The sequence below is a fragment of the Thalassophryne amazonica genome, chromosome 7 (assembly GCF_902500255.1).
Source record: "Thalassophryne amazonica chromosome 7, fThaAma1.1, whole genome shotgun sequence".
Classification (NCBI taxonomy): domain Eukaryota; kingdom Metazoa; phylum Chordata; class Actinopteri; order Batrachoidiformes; family Batrachoididae; genus Thalassophryne; species Thalassophryne amazonica.
The window spans coordinates 35,640,873-35,658,249 of record NC_047109.1 but is presented as its reverse complement, the minus strand read 5'-3'; the positions used below and the strand labels follow the sequence as shown (position 1 = coordinate 35,658,249).

Genomic DNA, 17,377 nt, shown 5'->3' with positions numbered 1-17,377 from the left:
CCCACCTATAAGAGCCACCAGTGGAACGATCGCGCGGGGGGAAGACTATCCAATCAGAATGCTCTAACGACAATAAGTTCCCGCCCATTCCGTTTATTTATTAAACAGTTTGATATAAATACCAATCTCAAAATTCCGTCTTTAATCGTTTTTTTCTCAATGTCGAGTAGGAGAATTTGCAATAATATTTCCAATAGATTCGAGATTCAAACAACTTTATTGATCCCTAAAAGGCAAATTCATATCACACCCATTCACCTCAGACAAGAAATACAGCAATTGAGTCCCGGCTTGAAATTATGCACATTTGAAAGAAAATGATAGCGTATGTACTGCTTTGGCATCTTCATCTTCTTCTTTCTCCCGTTGGGGTCATGACAGCAGATCAATCGTTTCCATCTCACCCTGTCCTCTGTATCTTCCTCCATCACCACATCCATAAACCTCTTTGGCCTCTCTCTTCTCTTCCTGACTGGTGGCTCAATCCTCAGCATCCTTCTCCCTATATATCCTGGGTCCCTTCTCTGCACATGTTTAATTCTTAGACTTGATACTGTGGGTGCTAATAATGTGAGGTCATCAGCATACATACCCAAACGCTCCATAAAATTGGCAACCAACCCAACAGCTGACACCTTTCTTTTGTAACCTGGAAAGTAACTCATCTATGTTTATACAAAATAACACTGGGAATATAGCCTCGCCTTGCCTAATACCAGAGGTGGGATGAAGTCAGCAGCAAGTCACTCTCAAGTCATGAATCTGCAAGTCTCAAGTCAAGTCCCAAGTCAAGTCTCAAGTCATAATGTCCACCAATTGTTTGCAAGCTGACTTGAGACTTGCAGATTCATAACTTGAGAATGACTTGACAGTGACTTCGTCCCACCTCTGCCTAATACTATAGGTAGTGCAAAGGTTATCAGATACATAACCTCTCCAGTGAATATGCAAACTTTGTCTAATGTACAAGTCAAGCATAGCTCTTACTGTAATTGGAGGTAAGTCTCTACCTATCAAAAGGCAGAATAAATTATCATACTACACCCTATCAAATGCTTTGGTTACGTGTACATAGCAGGTACACATAACTGTGCCACGATTGCTCTTAAAAGCAAATTGCAGATCACTGGTATGTAATTTATCGTCATACCTAGACAATAATATGATATCAAAAATCTTTAACATGGAATTACATAATGTTATGCCTCTATAGCTAGTGCTTACACATCTTTTCTATTATCTTTGGGAATAGACTCGATTGTGCCAGCCAACAAATCTTTTGGTTGGTACCCATGGGTAAACACTGACGTTAACAATATTGCAATATGAATAAGTCACTGACCAGACATCATCTGGTGATTTGACATGAAACCTTCATTACAGTCGCCTTTATTTGGCTTTAAAGCTTTAATAGACTTAAGAACTTCACAATATTTTACAACTCGATCCTCAGCAGAAGCTTCTCCACATTTATCCAAATGATTAAAGATGTAATTCATACTTACAGGATCAGATGGAACACTGTTAAACAAATTCTCATATTTACTTGGAAAAATGTTGTGATATTTACCATCACACAGACCATCAATTGTAACAGATACTTTAGATTTAGGTTCCAGTTTAACCTCACACAAGAAATCTGTCATATTTTTTGTTTGCAATAGCTGCTGCAATCTTCTCTTTTCTATTTACATCTTGCTTTCTCTTATTCTGGCCTTTCAGATGTCTCCAGAAACCCTCAATCCAATTTAGGTCTGGGCTGTGGCTGGACCACTCAAAGACATTCACAGAGTTGTCCTGAAGCCACTCCTTTGATATCTTGGCTGTGTGCTTAGGGTCATTGTCCTGCTGAAAGATGAACCATCGCCTCAGTCTGAGGTCAAGAGCGCTCTGGAGCAGGTTTTCATCCAGGATGTCTCTGCACATTGCTGCATTCATTTTTCCCTCAATCCTGTCTAGTCTCCCAGTTCCTGCCACTGAAAAACATCCCCACAGCATGATGCTGCCACCACCAGGCTTCACTGTAGTGATGTTGCCTGTGATGCCTGGCATTGACGCCAAAAACGTCAATCTTTGTCTTATCAGACCAGAGAATTTTGTTTCTCATGGTCTGAGAGTCCTTCAGGTGCTTTTTGGCAAACTCCAGGCGGGCTGCCATGTGCCTTTTACTAAGGAGTGGCTTCCATCTGGCTACTCTATGAAACAGGCCTGATTGGTGGATTGCTGCAGAGATGGTTGTCCTTCCAGAAGGTTCTCCTCTCTCCACAGAAGAGTGCTGGAGCTCTGACAAAGTGACCATCGGGTTCTTGGTCACCTCCCTGACTGAGGCCCTTCTTGCTCAGTTTAGATAGGTGACCAGCTCTAGGAAGAGTCCCGGTGGATCCAAACGTCTTCCATTTCTGGATGATGGAGGCCACTGTGCTCACTGGGACCTTCAAAGTAGTGAAAGTGTTTCTGTACCCTTCCCCAGATTTGTGCCTTGAGGCAATCCTGTCTTGGAGGTCTACAGAAAATTCCTTTGACTTCATGCTTGGTTTGTGCTCTGACATGCACTGTCAACTGTGGGACCTTATATGTAGACAGGTGTGTGCCTTTCCAAATCATGTCCAATCAAATTAATTTACACCAGGTGGACTCCAGTTAAGCTGAAGAAACATCTCAAAGATGATCAGTGGAAACAGGATTCACCTGAGCTCCATTTTGAGCTTCATGGCAAAGGCTGTGAATACTTATGTACATGTGATTTCTTACTTTTGTTTTGTTTGGGGTTTTTTTAAATACATTTGCAAAAAAAAAAAACTTTTTCGCTTCGTCATTATAGGGTGTTGTGTATACAACTTTGAGAAAAAAATAATTTCATCCATTTTGTAATAAGGCTGTAACATAACAAAATGTGGAAAAAGTGAAGCACTGTGAATTCTTTCTGTATGCACTGTATATAGAATAAACATGTGGGAATATGTAACTGTATTAAATTGTACATACAGCCTAAACCTGTGGGACATTTTACTACATTACTTTGTATATATAGAATGAACTTGTGGAAACATGCTGCTACATTATTTTGTGTATATATAAAATAAACATGTGGGAACATGTAACTGTATTAACTTATACACACGGAATAAACTTAACATGTCACTATATTATCTTCTACACATAGAATAAACTGATTATTATCTTGCCAAAAATGAAGTTATCTTGTCAAAATCATCTTGTGGTAGCAGGTATAAGATACAGCATACAAAAGCACACACTATAATATCTTGTGAACACAGGATTAAAAAAAATGATATTGCTCATATTTTAGGGGTGCTGTTTAGTTATCTTGCAATTAGGGTTTTGCCAGGTGGAAGTCCATATTTCCTGCATCTTCATAAGGGTCCTCCACTTGACAATGCTCGATCTGTTCATATATGGAACCACAGTCATCGAGGGTCAGACCCTGGTTAATAAAATGAGGGACACAGAATGACATAAATTTATTAGTAGAGTGGAGATAAAATGTTCAGTCATTCTTCCTGCTTTCAGAGTAAATCTCCTCCTCAAAGCCAAGGCACACATTTTGGCTCACTCACCTGGTATATATTTTCTTCTTGCTTCTTTACGTTCTTCTCCATTTGAGATATTTTCTTTGACTGGGAGGGGAAACAGAAGTTAGCAAAGCAGAGAAATGTAACAGCCAACAGAAGAAATGTAAGAAACACTGTGAGAATGTTATTTTACGGTTGATAGGCTTCCTGTCATTTCTGGTATGACATCAGTGTCGTGGTATTACCACTATTGCAAAACTTTGGAACTCAAACTTAGCAATCGTCATAGATAAAGATGATCCGTGTGTTAGGAATGCGATCTTCTGACCTGGAAGAGTAGCGCAGTGGAGGGCAGAATCACACACAGGAAGAGTAAGATTCCCTCAGCGGTCAGGATCTTGTTTTTGGTGCTTTCACTGAAATTGAGGATCTTCTCCTGTGACTCTAGGCGTACAGAACAGTTTCAGGGGAGGTGAGAAACATGCCAAACCCCCCCCCCCAAAAAAAAAAAACCAGTTGCATCATTAGACAGTCGCTTACAAGTACATGCTTGTTTTCCTGGGAGGGAATGTATCTGTCAGAAAGTAAGAGCCAACGTGTACTTTAAAAAAGTACAGTAAAATCCAAATATGTTTGTACACTGTTTTTGTTTATTTGTTAATTTAGGAAATAATAACAGCAGGTGTGGTGGACCTCCCACATTTCTCCATGTTATGTAGAGTTGCGTCAGGAAGCGCATCCCGTGTAAAGCTTGCGCCAAATCTATCAGGCTGGATGGTCTGGAATTGCAGGACACAAATGCATGGCTCAGAGAAACAGCTCTGGTTTTTAGAAAGTTTTACTACTGAGGATAGCAGTAGTCAGTACACGAGTAGGCAGTCCAGAAAAAGCAGCAGTACAAAAAACATCAGGCAAACAGGCGTGGTCGAAGTGACAGGCTGGAGATCAGGTACACACAAAGAAGCAGGCAGGACTATGGAACGCAGGAACAGAGCTGGAATGAGGGCACAAGGCACAACAAACTAGCGAGGAACAAACACACCCAGTAAGCTTAAATAACCGCAGGTGGTAATCAGCAAATCAGGAACAGGTGTGCATGGAAAGCACCAGAACTAGGGCGTGGCCAGAGAGAGAGAGAGAAACACCCATCACCAAGATCCAAGGGAGAAAGACAAGAGAAAGACAGGCAGACCCAAGCAGAAAAACCCCAGCAAGAGAAGAAACCAACCAAACCTAATGAAATGCAAAAATAATAAACAGAACAAAATAACAAAATAAAACACGTAGTAAAACTCAAACCTTGACAAAATCAACATGTAGATCCACCTTGAACTTGCTGTGGTGACCCCAAGTGAAAGCAAGGGAGCAGCTGAAGGGACTTACTTTTTTGTTTTTTTTAATAATAGTAAGAGTCATTATCATCATCAGCATCATTGGTGCACAAATGTAAACATTAGCGATGAATACTATGGTTGGAAATTGTAACATTCTCAATAAAATGTCAGACGTAGGGTGGAAAAAACATCTTTGCTATTAAATTTTATTTTTTTTAATGTTAGTGTGTTTAAAGATAGCAGAGATAAATTTAGCGGAGGCTAATTGGTGCGCTAGGGCAGAGCTGCCAACCGTCCTGCATTTGGCAGGATTTACCCACACATGAGTGTGTCTGGGACGCCATTAGTCCCACAGTTGTGTGGGTCCAGGTAGCCCCTAGTTACACTTCGCACTGTTGGTGCTCGTAGCCACACATGGGTGTCCAGCATTGGTAACATCAAATGCTTGCAGGTTTATAATGGTTTTCACATTGCTGAAAAGCTAATTTGCTAACAAAAAGTTAGTTTCGCTTAGTGGTTAGTAGGTAGAAATAGACGGGATGTCTGCCTGGGTGGTTGCTATCCAGGACTTGGGACAGCTCTGTAATGTGTTACACCTGATCTAACCCACTAATCCCCACAAACACAAAACAAACAAACAAAAAAACTCCACCACTGACAAAAACAGTCTGTAATTATAAAAATATATGAACGCAACTCCAAGTACTACTTAGTGATATAACAGTACAATTGAAGAGCCACTTTATTGTTAGCTAAGCTGAGCTGTGGCGCCCTGCATGTGTAATCCTCAGCAGGTTTTAGCAGCTTTTTTCATTTCCACATCAGCCTTTTGTATTTAAGGTGGTCATGATGCAAAATGGCATTTTAATCTGTGAATTACTTCTTGGTACTAGCTTAACTTTTGTTTGATCAAGCGGGCAGTGGACTGTAATGAGACCATTATTGTGAAGTAAAGACGAGGACGTGACCACTGCCAGCGCTGCTAGACCCAACATAACAGGATTTATGGCTTATGAGACGTTAGCATTACTTAGCAACGCTCCACACCAACACATGCACAAGGTTGTTTTTGGCCAGTGTGCTGTGGACCATGGATCCACCCATCCACACACACACACTCACCGTACACCCATAGGTGGGTGCCGAGTGTTTTGAGGCTGTAGTTCTTGCTGCCACTGAGCAAACACAGGTAGAGCCCAGAGTCATTCATCTGAACCAAAGAGATGTTCAGATTGTCACACCAGCGACCAGACCGCTGGAACTCCTTGGGCTCTGTCACAAAAGTCTTATTGATTTGGCTGGTGCCATTATGACGGTACATCACCCATCTGGAGTGCAGCGTTCCCTCTATAACATTGAAGCAGCACTGCAGCTGGACCCTCTCCAAGACCCACACCTTCAGCAGTGGCCTGTCTGCCTCCAGGGTCACTGTGACCTGGACCGTGCCCACTGTGGACCAGGCAAACAGACAAGATGTCAACACACTGCCACACACGAAAGTACACATCTGCTCAGACAGGAACCATGGATCACTGGAGCAGAACGCAAGATCAAAATGTGAACAAGAACGACAACAAGTACAAAAATGGTACATGAAGAAATACATCAATGTGTATACTTGCCTTTTTCTTAGATCAGAATTCCATTTACACACACACACACACACACACACACACACACACACACACACACACACACACACACACACACACACAAACAATTTCCCCCAAAAAAATCATTTAAGGCATTATTGTATTGTCAAATACTGATATCACTCACCAACAAAGCTGCATAGGAAAGGATGGCAATTGTCCCCATCATCTTCACAAGGTGTCCAAAAATGTAAAAAGATACCGAAATGTTCTTGTAAGAGTCTGCAGGAAACAGTCAGGCCAGTATGTATGTATATACGACAAGCTGGGGTCTTGTTTTTGTCTCAGGATGCACGCTTCAGTTATTCTGAGTCATCTCACATTTGCATGAAAATTGTATCTGATGTGTGTTTGTGTGTGTGTCCATACACGCACAGAGAGGGTGTGGGAGTATGCGCTGGTATCACGCATCGCCTCCACATAGAGAAAATGTCTTGGCTGATGTTCTTTCAGCATGCAAGTGATTGTCCTCATCCGAGTCTCACCAAGTCATTCGAGCAGTACCCAAGATTCTCTGAAGAGACCTGGTACAAAAGACTTCAGTGTCGCTTTCAGTCACTAGTTAGCGTTCACGTCTCACAACCACACATTAGGTCAGGAAGCACCAGGACCCTAAAGATCTGGACCTTTGTTCACCATCACCAAACACATCTGTCCAGTGACCTCATCAAGCCTTAAGCTCTGTGCTCTGAGATATACCTAGGAAACTAGGTATCTCTCAATCTCAAAGGCAAAGGACCCGGAGACATGAATATTACTGCTGACGTAAGTGAATGTCTCTACAAGTTTAAAGGCCTGGTCACACAGCATACAACGATTCCTGAACGACGGGGAAAAAAGTAAAAAAGTCACAAATCGTTGAGAAGAGGTGGATGAATGAGCTTTATCACCAAATAGCCTGTGAATCAAGAGCGCAAAAGGAAACCGAAGCTAACAATGATCTTGATGCTTTAAACAAAACATGCCTAGAGTCACTGCTGGAGAAGTGTGTGTCTGCATCCTGCTCTGCCTTCCAGGAGTTGGTGCTGGAACGGCGCTCTGTAGCCTGAATCCTGGAGAAGCTGCAACAGAAGCACATGATCCAACCCACTGTGGAGATCTGTGCGCACGTCGGTGCATCCACCTGCTCTGGTTCCTCGTCCAGAACAAAATAGGGATCATCTCCTTCATCATCAGAATCTTCACTGTCTGGTTCAGACTCTGATGACAAATTAAAAAAAAAAAAAACTCAAGCACATTAACAACAGTCATAAGACGTCTCATTTTTACAAAAAAAAAAAAAAAAAACACCACCACACTAACCACACATGCTAATACTCCACCAAAATTATACACACTGTAAACACGCCAAAAATTTCTCAAATCTCTCAAATACCAAAACTCTAATCGCTGTCTGTACACTCAAAATGGCCTGTACAAGACAGTTGGGGGGGGGGGTTGCTGTCTGTCTCTCTGCCTTTTTTCAGAACGCTGGTGTTTCTGATCGTCGGGCTGTGGCTGTCTGATCATGCAGTCAATCACACACACGCGCGGGTTCGATTACCAGTTCTGATCACGCATGCACAGGCACTGTGTACGTGCATCAGACACACACACATGCGCTTCACCTTCTCTCCAGCTGATTCACTCTGGATGAATGCATTCAGTGTTTGGATGTGCTGTAGCACACACACACGTACATATGCGCACAAAAGGACTGCCTTGTACATGATTTAGCGACTCAAACATTCAGAAAAGATTGCAGCCATTTGTAATTACACTGGGTATTCTGGTTTTGTATATATGTCACACCTCTTTGGATCAAAGCTGTTCACACACGAATGCACGCTGCTGCTGAAAGTTTTTCCACACGCAAAGTCACGCTTCTGTAAACTCCTGCCTGGTTTACACAAACGGAGGTGCAGTTCGCACTGAGAATCACAGCAGACGACACAAAATACTATTATGTTGTGTCGTCCCTCAGCTCCACGGAAACAAGGCTGATTGCACTCCTGCAAAGCCCCCCCGCTGCGAGCAAATACGCAGCAATCAAGGATTACCTCCTCAAAACTTTTGAACTGTCAGACTGAAAGGGCCAGTAGGCTCTTCTCTCTGCATGGGCTGGGGACAGAAAGCCCTTCAGAGTTCATGGACAGAATGCTGTAGCTCCGGCTAGACTTTTTGCGCAGCAACTCTCTCCTCAGGTGCGCGCAGTGCTGGAACAACACCACAATCACGGACTACCATGCACTGGCAGAGGAGGCAGACAAATTCTTCCTGGCCGGCCAGCACCACGGCATGACCGCGGCAGCACTCACCACATCACATGCAGTGGCAGAAGCCCCACACCACACATCAGCACTGCCATGGAGGAGCTGCATCTGATCTCCACAAAAGCGCTCACAAACTGGATTCTGTACTGTGTGAAAACATTCAGCTGGTCGAACAAAGTCAAACTAAATGCTAACATTACAAAAACTAAGCAAACGATAAGAAACCGCCAACAACTACAACGAAACGAAATATGGATGAATTGAGATTTTCGGCAGCATTTGTTCAAATTTTTCGACAGTTTAAAATCCTGACAAAGTGCCAGCTGCAGAAACGAAGCTGTGCGAAGGTTCAACAATGCCAACGAAAGTTAACGAAAATCCAGATTTTTCATTTCGTTTGGGCTTCATTGCCCTTCGTTAAGTACTTAATACTTTTACCATATATAGAGACACTTCTGATCGGATCCAGGACATTCACAAACCCAGACCATCTGAATTCTCACTCAGCTTCTCAAGCGCTGCAATCAGGATGTCCACTGATTCCACAAAGATCTTATTAGTTTTCTCTCGTAAAAATTCAGCATAAGCTCCTTTCACACCGGGCCATATTAGCAGGAATGGCTGCATATGTTGCGTGGGTGGGCCACCTCTTCTTCTTCTGTGGTTTTGAAGCTTCACTGCCAGCAAAAGTTCAGTAGAGTCTAGCAGGATGGATAAAATCTAGCAATGCAGGTATGTACTGATAAAAAACCTAAAAGCATTTTGCCAGACTCGCGTAGGGTCGTGTACAATTGCGGAGGCTTGGTGTACAGTAGCGCAGTGTTACATAGACTTGCATACAGTAGTGGACTGTTGCATGGCCGAATATCCGTGAAAAAATTAAACGTTTAATTCTTTGCATCCATTTCGCAAACCACTTTGCATCCCTCAGTGTATTACCACATAGGGCTGGCTGCATAAGGTCAGCGTAGTTGGTACAGCACATTACGCAATTCTATGTTGGCCTGGTGTGAAAGAGGCTTTAATGTCCCCGTTCCATACAGCACTCACATGATGAATACAGGATGGCTATGAAGGCCAGCAACCTGTTGGGGATCCTGTAAATTCTCAGGATGTCCCACAGAGCAGTCGAGTCAACTGAATCAAACATCTTGTGAAAACCAGCGTTATTCACACATGCATCCATTCAGTACTTGCAGAGCTAGGAAGTTGTCACATGCAGCCACCGCTCACTAGAAGGTGTGTCGTACCCAGCATCTTTTTTCAGATGACTGTTTTTTGTGTGTGCCACCTCAGAGTGCTTTTAAGTTGAAAATCTGTGATATCACTGCAATGCATCAGGCTAACTGATTGTGACATAAGATTAGACAGACACTTGGTTCTGGCTGTGGATGGGGACGTTTTATCACCGTATAGTATAAGCTAGTCTTCATTAGCGGTTTCTTGTTACAGAAAAATGTCACCTGGGAGAAAGCACTATGGGCCCTCACTCAGCACTTTTCTGCAGGAAGAAAAAAAAATACTATATGGAGACGCAGCATTACATACAATTTATGTACATAGTGGCTGCCTGCACATATCATCACGTCATATGAAACTTTGTAATAATGTGAATGCATATCATGGCCACTGTATCCAAATGAAAAAAGCTAAAGAATGGGAAAAAGATGAAAAAAACAAAAAAACAACTAAACTCGCATGAGAGCCTGTCACCTTGCTGCAGGTTTTACCTCAGGGTGCCTTGGTGTCCACTGTCTGCTGTGCACTGTGACAGGTTGCCATTAATTTGTTGGCACACCAGGAATGAATTTACTTATGTCCACACCTGGTGAAGTCCAGTTTAAAGGAAACAAGGACTACTAAATGCTTCACACTGTAAACTCAACCCCTTCGCCAGTATTTCTTACAATTTACACAGCAAAGTGCACTTGGATGTAATCCAAAGGGGTCTGTCTCATTTGTGCAAATAATTTTTGCTCTATTCTCAATATAGGGCCTTTGGACGCTAACTGGCAGACACTGCTATTTGCTATTTGCATGGTCCATATTCTGAACACCAAGTAAGGTTCAGAGAGCAAGGAGGTTGTAATTAGCACCTGACCAGTGACCACAACCTATGGTTAGACCAATACACACGTGGATATACCGCTGAGTGTGTAAATACCCTTGTTATTTAAAGAACATGGGCTTTGTGTATGAAATTGATAACTGCTTTGTTAATGACACTTGCACTGCAATGCTTTGTGCCAGAGGAAGACCATGCCCGAAGATCTAACTTAATGATGTATTTGCACTCAAGCATTTGGGTTTTAGACCAGCTAAAAGCAGATCTACCGTCTAGTGCAATGACCTTGTGTGAAGCACTCAGACTCACCTTCATGGGTTCACCATCAGTGTTCTACACACAGCAAGTGAATAGGAGCAGGAAACTTAATTAATGCACTGTTTTAATAACTCAGATTTGGAACTTATTTTAATACTACTTTTCTTCCACCCTGTAACCGATGCTGTGTGGAGACAGACAGATTTGGTTTTCTCAGGCAGGTCAACACTGAAACAGAAACATATCTTCTGATAGTAAGGGCCCCTTCACACACAGTACGAATGTGGTCGAATTGTGCATGAAGTGCGCATGAAGCAGGAATTGTATTGAATTGAATTGTATGCAATATGTGTAAAATCGTAGCTGCCTCTAATGCCTCGTACACCTGTTGATACAACTATTTACGCACACCAGCGGCTGAAAGACAGAGTGTGCACTGTGAGGGCCCATTGAGCCCTCTCGCAGCAGGTGTCGGCCAAATTCCAGCTGACATACACGAACCATCTAACACCACTTGCTTGGCACTTAGAAAATGTGTGACCATTCACACTATCTTCACGAAAACAGTCAGCAGACAATCACTTTCGAGCTGGATGTGAAATTTGTCTAAGTACCCCCCACAAGTATGGCTTTGCAAACAGATACAGTGACACATTGGTGTGAGCTGAACTGACAGGGTGTGGCCGCCGACAGGAGCAGCTGTGGAGATCTGTGGTTCTGGATGTCCCAGATGGCGAACACGTACAGTGTTTGGACGGACATGAACTAACAACTGTCCACTGTGACGCGCATGTGTCTGCTTGCTGTTCTCAGGTGGACATACGTAAAAACATATCACTGTTGCAATGGGCTGCAGTGAGTGCACAAACGGCACGCACATTGATAGGCTACCCCAGCTAAGACAGACTGTCAGATCATAACGCAGCGGGCGATCTGAATGTCAGGTCACCCACATGAGCTCTGTTCCACATGTCGCGGTGTCAGTCCTGCGGTGTGCTGTCCACAGACACACGTGTTGGGCAGGATATGCACGCGGGCCAGCAGATGTGACATAATGGAGCCCTGCTTCAAATTCATGTAATTTCATGACTGTACGTCTTTGACCATGAGTCATCTACAGACCAACAGGATGATCATATGTTGTGGCTGGCGTGCCTGGCTGGCTTTGTGTGTCTTTTGTTTCTGTCTTTTTGGTTTTCCTCCCAGGTGGTGCGCATTTGGGACTGAGTGGCTGTGTAGCTGAGTTATCAGGACCTCACCCTGATCACCTGAGGCTGATCACGTGCAGCTCGTCAGGACTCACAGCTGTGGTGCATCTACATGGATTGGAACATGGTAGCATTTAAGTCTGGAGTACACAGTGTGTATTTGCCAGAGACTCGACCTTGTGACCAGACGGGTGAGGTCGTCGTCTCTAGAGCCATCTCCCATCAGTGGATGCAGAGAACGTCCAGGGTTGATGCATGGTCTGTGAAAGAGGAGGGGGTGAGGTCTCACGCTCGTCAGCACACTTCCTGAGGTACGTTTGGTTTTGTGACTAACATTTATACAGTCAGTAAATGTGGTGTCCCTCACAACCTTATTATATTGAGCTGTATGTTAGTCGTTTAAATCAGCTTCCACTGCAGTGGAGTTTGTGAACAGGGTGTTCTATGCCTGCAGGGTGGGAAGCTGATTTGCAATTAAGCCAGGAAGTGTTTGCTGTTTGTACACCTTTGAGCGTTCTCTCTGTGTGTAGAGTGTGGACTCACATAATGATTTCTTCTTTCACAGACTCGGTTTGTCGCGGCCACCTGGGAGTGTCGGCGGGGTCCTTGGGTCCGAACAGTTTTCTGGCTCCGGACCGTTAGCGCTGCTGGGAGCGCAACCGCAATCCACCACGCCAGACCGTGCGCTCTTTTGTTGTTTTCGTATCACTTCACTGTTATGTTTATAAACTCTGTTATCCTTTGTACCGTGCTCTGCTTATTTCATACTGGGTCCTTCAAACGCTGGTCGGTTCTCCGGGCTGCGTCCGACACATAACAGTAGTCTCTGGCCAAACATCACGGACCCAGCGGTAGCAGAGAGGGTAACGCGCCGGGAAGGCGGCAGCAGACGTTCAGAAGTTATCCGGATCAGTTGCGGGTGCTGTCCGCCGGATGGTGCGCGTTGGAGAACCCATTACTGAATACTGATTTGAGCGCTCGTGCAGCCGTGTTCCTGTGTTTGTGCCTTATCCGTGGGTCGTGGTGGAGTGTGACTGGCGACGGCTTCGTGTCGCACTTCGACCGGATAAGAGGTTTAAACGGGAGCTGCAGGAGTGGGTCTGTAATGGGTGAACGCGCACGGCGGAGCTCTGTGGCATGGGTCGCGGTGCTTCCTGTGTTACAGTCGTAGCCCCGTTTCCCCGGGTAATGATAGCTACTGTGTCTGTTGTGTCAGCTCCGGTGTTATTAGTTGAATCACATTTTTGGTTGTGTGTTGCACACAGCTGTGCACAGAAAAGCAGCTCGTTTGTTTTTCTCTGTCACCAAAGGGGGTTTTCATTTTTAGCACTCTGGCTCCCTCTTGTGGTGACTGAGTCACATTACCGTTAAGCTCTTAAGTTGGAACAGGTGTGTTCGATTGTTTGAGCTTGACGGTATAAACCACTGATTAGTTTTTGTGTTGGTTCATTTCTTGTGGGTGTTTTTTGAGTTGGTTTTTGTGTGGGATTTTATTTTTGTTTTCCCACTATTAGTGTCTGGGGTTGTGACCCTGCAGCCTGTTTGGAGCAACAAAAAAGGACCCAAGCAACTTTATGTTAGTCTTTCTTTTTATTTCTTTTAGTTTCACCTCCCCAGGGTTTGATGGGACGTCCCCTGGGGGGTGATGGGGGGTACTTGGTTTGTTTTTTTCTTTTTTTTGTTTTGCTTTTTGTTATGCCCTCTCTTCTCCTCTGACTCCCAGCCGGGTGAGCCGTAGAGTCGGCGTTGCTGGAGTGGTGCAGTTTGGTTATGCTGGGCGTTTCCCGGGTAACCTCTGCACCCGGGAGGGGGGGGGGGGGGTGGTGTGGGTGTTTTCTTTTTGTTCCCTCTCTTCTCCTCTGGCTCCAGCCGTGTGAGCCGTAGTGTCGGCGTTGCTGGAGTGGTGCAGTTTGGTTATGCTGGGCGTTTCCCAGGTAACCTCTGCACCTGGGGGGGGGGGGGGTGTTTTTGTTGGTTGATTCCCTGTTCCACCTCCGGCTTCAGCGCGCCTCTGAGCTGTCTGCCATCGGCATGGCTGAGGTTTGGGGCAGTGGGACATACCCGCAGCTGGTGGCTGGTTTGGGAGTCGGAGGAGTGGCGCCGTTTTGTGCCGTCTGCCATAACCGCTGTTCCACTCCTCCCGGTTGGCTTCTGGGGTATAGTCACGGTTGGTGACACTGGACGTGCTTCCAGTTTCCACTGCACCAAGGGGGTGGGGTTGGGGTTGTTTTGTTTGTATGTTTTTTCTCCTTTTGTTTTTCCCCCCAGTTTCCGCCCTCAGGGTTTGACTGTGGTGTCCTCTGGGGGGGAAAGGGCTGTGGGTCCATCTAGCCATAGACGGCCGGGCTGGGTCCGTTGGTCATGAGGGGAGGCGTCTCCTGGGTTGATGGAATGGTCCTCTGGGAGGCGCTGGGAGTCCCCGTGGGTGACATTGGATCCCAGAGGGACCTCGGCTGTGGTTATTACTCCTGGAGCTGGCGGGATGTCCTCTGGGGGGTGTTGGTCCCTACATGTCGTTGGGGGGGGTTAGTGTTTTTATTTTAGCTTAAGTTTGGGTTGTGTTTTTCTTTTCTCCTCCCGGGGTTTGATGGGACGGTCCCCTGGGGAGGGGGGGGGTGTGTTTGGTTGTTGTGTTTGTGTTTTTTGTTTTATGACTAATCAGACTGAACATGGTTGGACAAAGGCTGACCGCACAGGTTTAAGAACTCCTGGCCACACCTGTGCTAAGTGACTGACAGAAACAAAGGCAAAGATGCAGCCAGAGGAGAAGACATCAACCGTTCTGTTAAATGAAGATTCTGTTGGAAGACGAATGCAGATACGGTTTCCAGCCATGGTCCCTGGAGGGGGGTGTTTCTCCTGGGCCAGGTTTGTGTGGTTGCCGGAGGCTTCCCGTGAGGGTGGGGTGCTGTTGTGGCTGGCGTGCCTGGCTGGCTTTTGTGTGTTTTGTTTCTGTCTTTTGGTTTTCCTCCCAGGTGGTGCGCATTTGGGACTGAGTGGCTGTGTAGCTGAGTTTATCAGGACCTCACCCTGATCACCTGAGGCTGATCACGTGCAGCTCATCAGGACTCACAGCTGTGGTGCATCTACATGGATTGGAACATGGTAGCATTTAAGTCTGGAGTACACAGTGTGTATTTGCCAGAGACTCGACCTTGTGACCAGACGGGTGAGGTCGTCGTTTCTAGAGATCTCCCTCAGTGGATGCAGAGAATGTCCAGGTTTGATGCATGGTCTGTGAAAGAGGAGGGGGTGAGGTCTCACGCTCGTGCCACTTCCTGAGGTACGTTTGGTTTTGACTAACATTTACAGTCATAAATGTGGTGTCCCTCACACCTTATTATATTGAGCTGTATGTTAGTCGTTTAAATCAGCTTCCACTGCAGTGGAGTTTTGTGAACAGGGTGTTCTATGCCTGCAGGTGGGAAGCTGATTTGCAATTAAGCCAGGAAGTGTTTGCTGTTTGTACACCTTTGAGCGTTCTCTCTGTGTGTTAACGCGTCTTGCTTATGTGTAAACGCACCTTAATGAAAGCCCAGGAATTAAGTACTTTTTTATTAATATAACATATTCTCCACAGTTTTGTACATACTTTTTTTTTTTTTTTTTTTTTTTTTTACATATAATCTCTATCTACTACATACTTATATATATTTTTTTTTTTTTTTTTTTAATTTTCACTCTGAACATGCCTTTTTCCATTCCGTTAAATTTTGTTTCTTTTCTTCCCCAAACTTTTCAAGTTGCATGTGGTTTACTCAGGTGTATATTTACACTGAAAGGCTTGCACCTTACCTTTACCATTGTACTTGTTAGAATGACAATAAAATGTCTGATCTGTAATTGTTGGGACAGTGGCTGAAGTGTCATCTCTTGAATAGCATATGGCAAACCCACTCTCAGAACATGAACCGTTTTCAAAAGCATTTCCTCATTTCCAAAATGCCACAAGAAATCACCAAAAAAATAAATAAAATTACGTAATTTACTCATATTAGGAGTCAGTCTGGGTAAATAGTGGTACCCTGGCTCATTTGTCTTTCTGTTCCCAGTTAAAAAAAAAAAATCTTCACGCTCTTTGGCACTTTTTCAAATGTTTGATTCAAGTTGTGACAGAGTGTCCGCCTCTTGGTACAACGGCTTTGCAAACATTGCATGTTACTGTATTGCTTTGTGGTGTTTCAGCACCAGCTGACATGTCAGCGCAGAGTCTCAGCAGGTTTTTTTCTCAGCGTAATGGGATGGAAAATCACCTTAAAAAGCCAGGGGTTCGGAGGAGGCTTAGGCCACCACACCAACCCCAACAGATAAGTTGTGGTTTTAATTTACAGACTAACATCAAAGATTTCTAAAGAATCTTTTTTTTTTTTACGTTAAAACTATTTTAATTACAAGTAAAAAGTTTTTTTTTTTAACTTCAAAATGTACATAATCAGAAATTAATCTTGAAGTAAAAAAACCAAAATGATTTTAATCAACTCCTGTGTATAAATTAGTAGTTCTAATGTTCCTGACACATGTCTACACTGTTCTGTGTTTTGGCCTGATGCCATTTCTTTTGGTTTTAAAGTAAGACTGTAAAAAAGGTTAAAAAAAAAATAAAAATAATAATAATAAAAATGGCTTTACTTCGCAAAATTTGGATCTCAAATGCAGGCAATAATTTTCAGAGGGTAATAAATCTTCCGGGGGAGGTTGCTCCTGATCTCCCCTATCAAGCAGCGCTTGGTGCATGCTCATGGCCTAGTAGGAGAACTTCAACAGCTGCAGGAAAACCTTTTCCCCACCTCAGTGCCCAGCTCACTGCAGGAGAATGTCTCCACACAAAATAGCGCAACAGCCAAACTGCAGCGTACTTTTTTCAGGAAGCAGCGTAACGGGCCGTTACTCTGTTATAATGCTGGTGAGAACCCTGTAGCAACAGTACTTCCCCATGCCTGCCTGTTAGCTGGGGAATGAGGGAAGAGACCATCGAACATTTGCATCTCAGATTACTAGGGTTGCGTACCAAGAACCAGTTCTTTTCGGGTATCATTAATAATTGATTCAATCCCCAACATCAAAACCCTTTGTAC

The 17,377-nt window shown here is 44.2% G+C and overlaps 1 protein-coding gene across 1 annotated transcript in view; it reads right to left on the bottom strand.

Annotated features, from left to right (window-relative positions):
• Positions 1 to 3,279: 3,279 nt before the first annotated feature.
• The window catches only part of LOC117513418 (B-cell antigen receptor complex-associated protein alpha chain-like), a 28,108-nt gene continuing 14,010 nt past the window's right edge, over positions 3,280 to 17,377 (bottom strand). Inside the window, exons 2-9 of the mRNA XM_034173603.1 lie at positions 11,146 to 11,169; positions 8,817 to 8,917; positions 7,485 to 7,580; positions 6,647 to 6,654; positions 5,990 to 6,316; positions 3,862 to 3,977; positions 3,579 to 3,638; positions 3,280 to 3,445 (exon numbers count right to left, since the gene is read on the bottom strand). Of these exons, the coding sequence (XP_034029494.1) occupies positions 3,335 to 3,445; positions 3,579 to 3,638; positions 3,862 to 3,977; positions 5,990 to 6,316; positions 6,647 to 6,654; positions 7,485 to 7,580; positions 8,817 to 8,917; positions 11,146 to 11,169 (843 nt within the window). The 3' untranslated portion in view covers positions 3,280 to 3,334. The remainder of the gene's footprint in view (positions 3,446 to 3,578; positions 3,639 to 3,861; positions 3,978 to 5,989; positions 6,317 to 6,646; positions 6,655 to 7,484; positions 7,581 to 8,816; positions 8,918 to 11,145; positions 11,170 to 17,377) is intronic.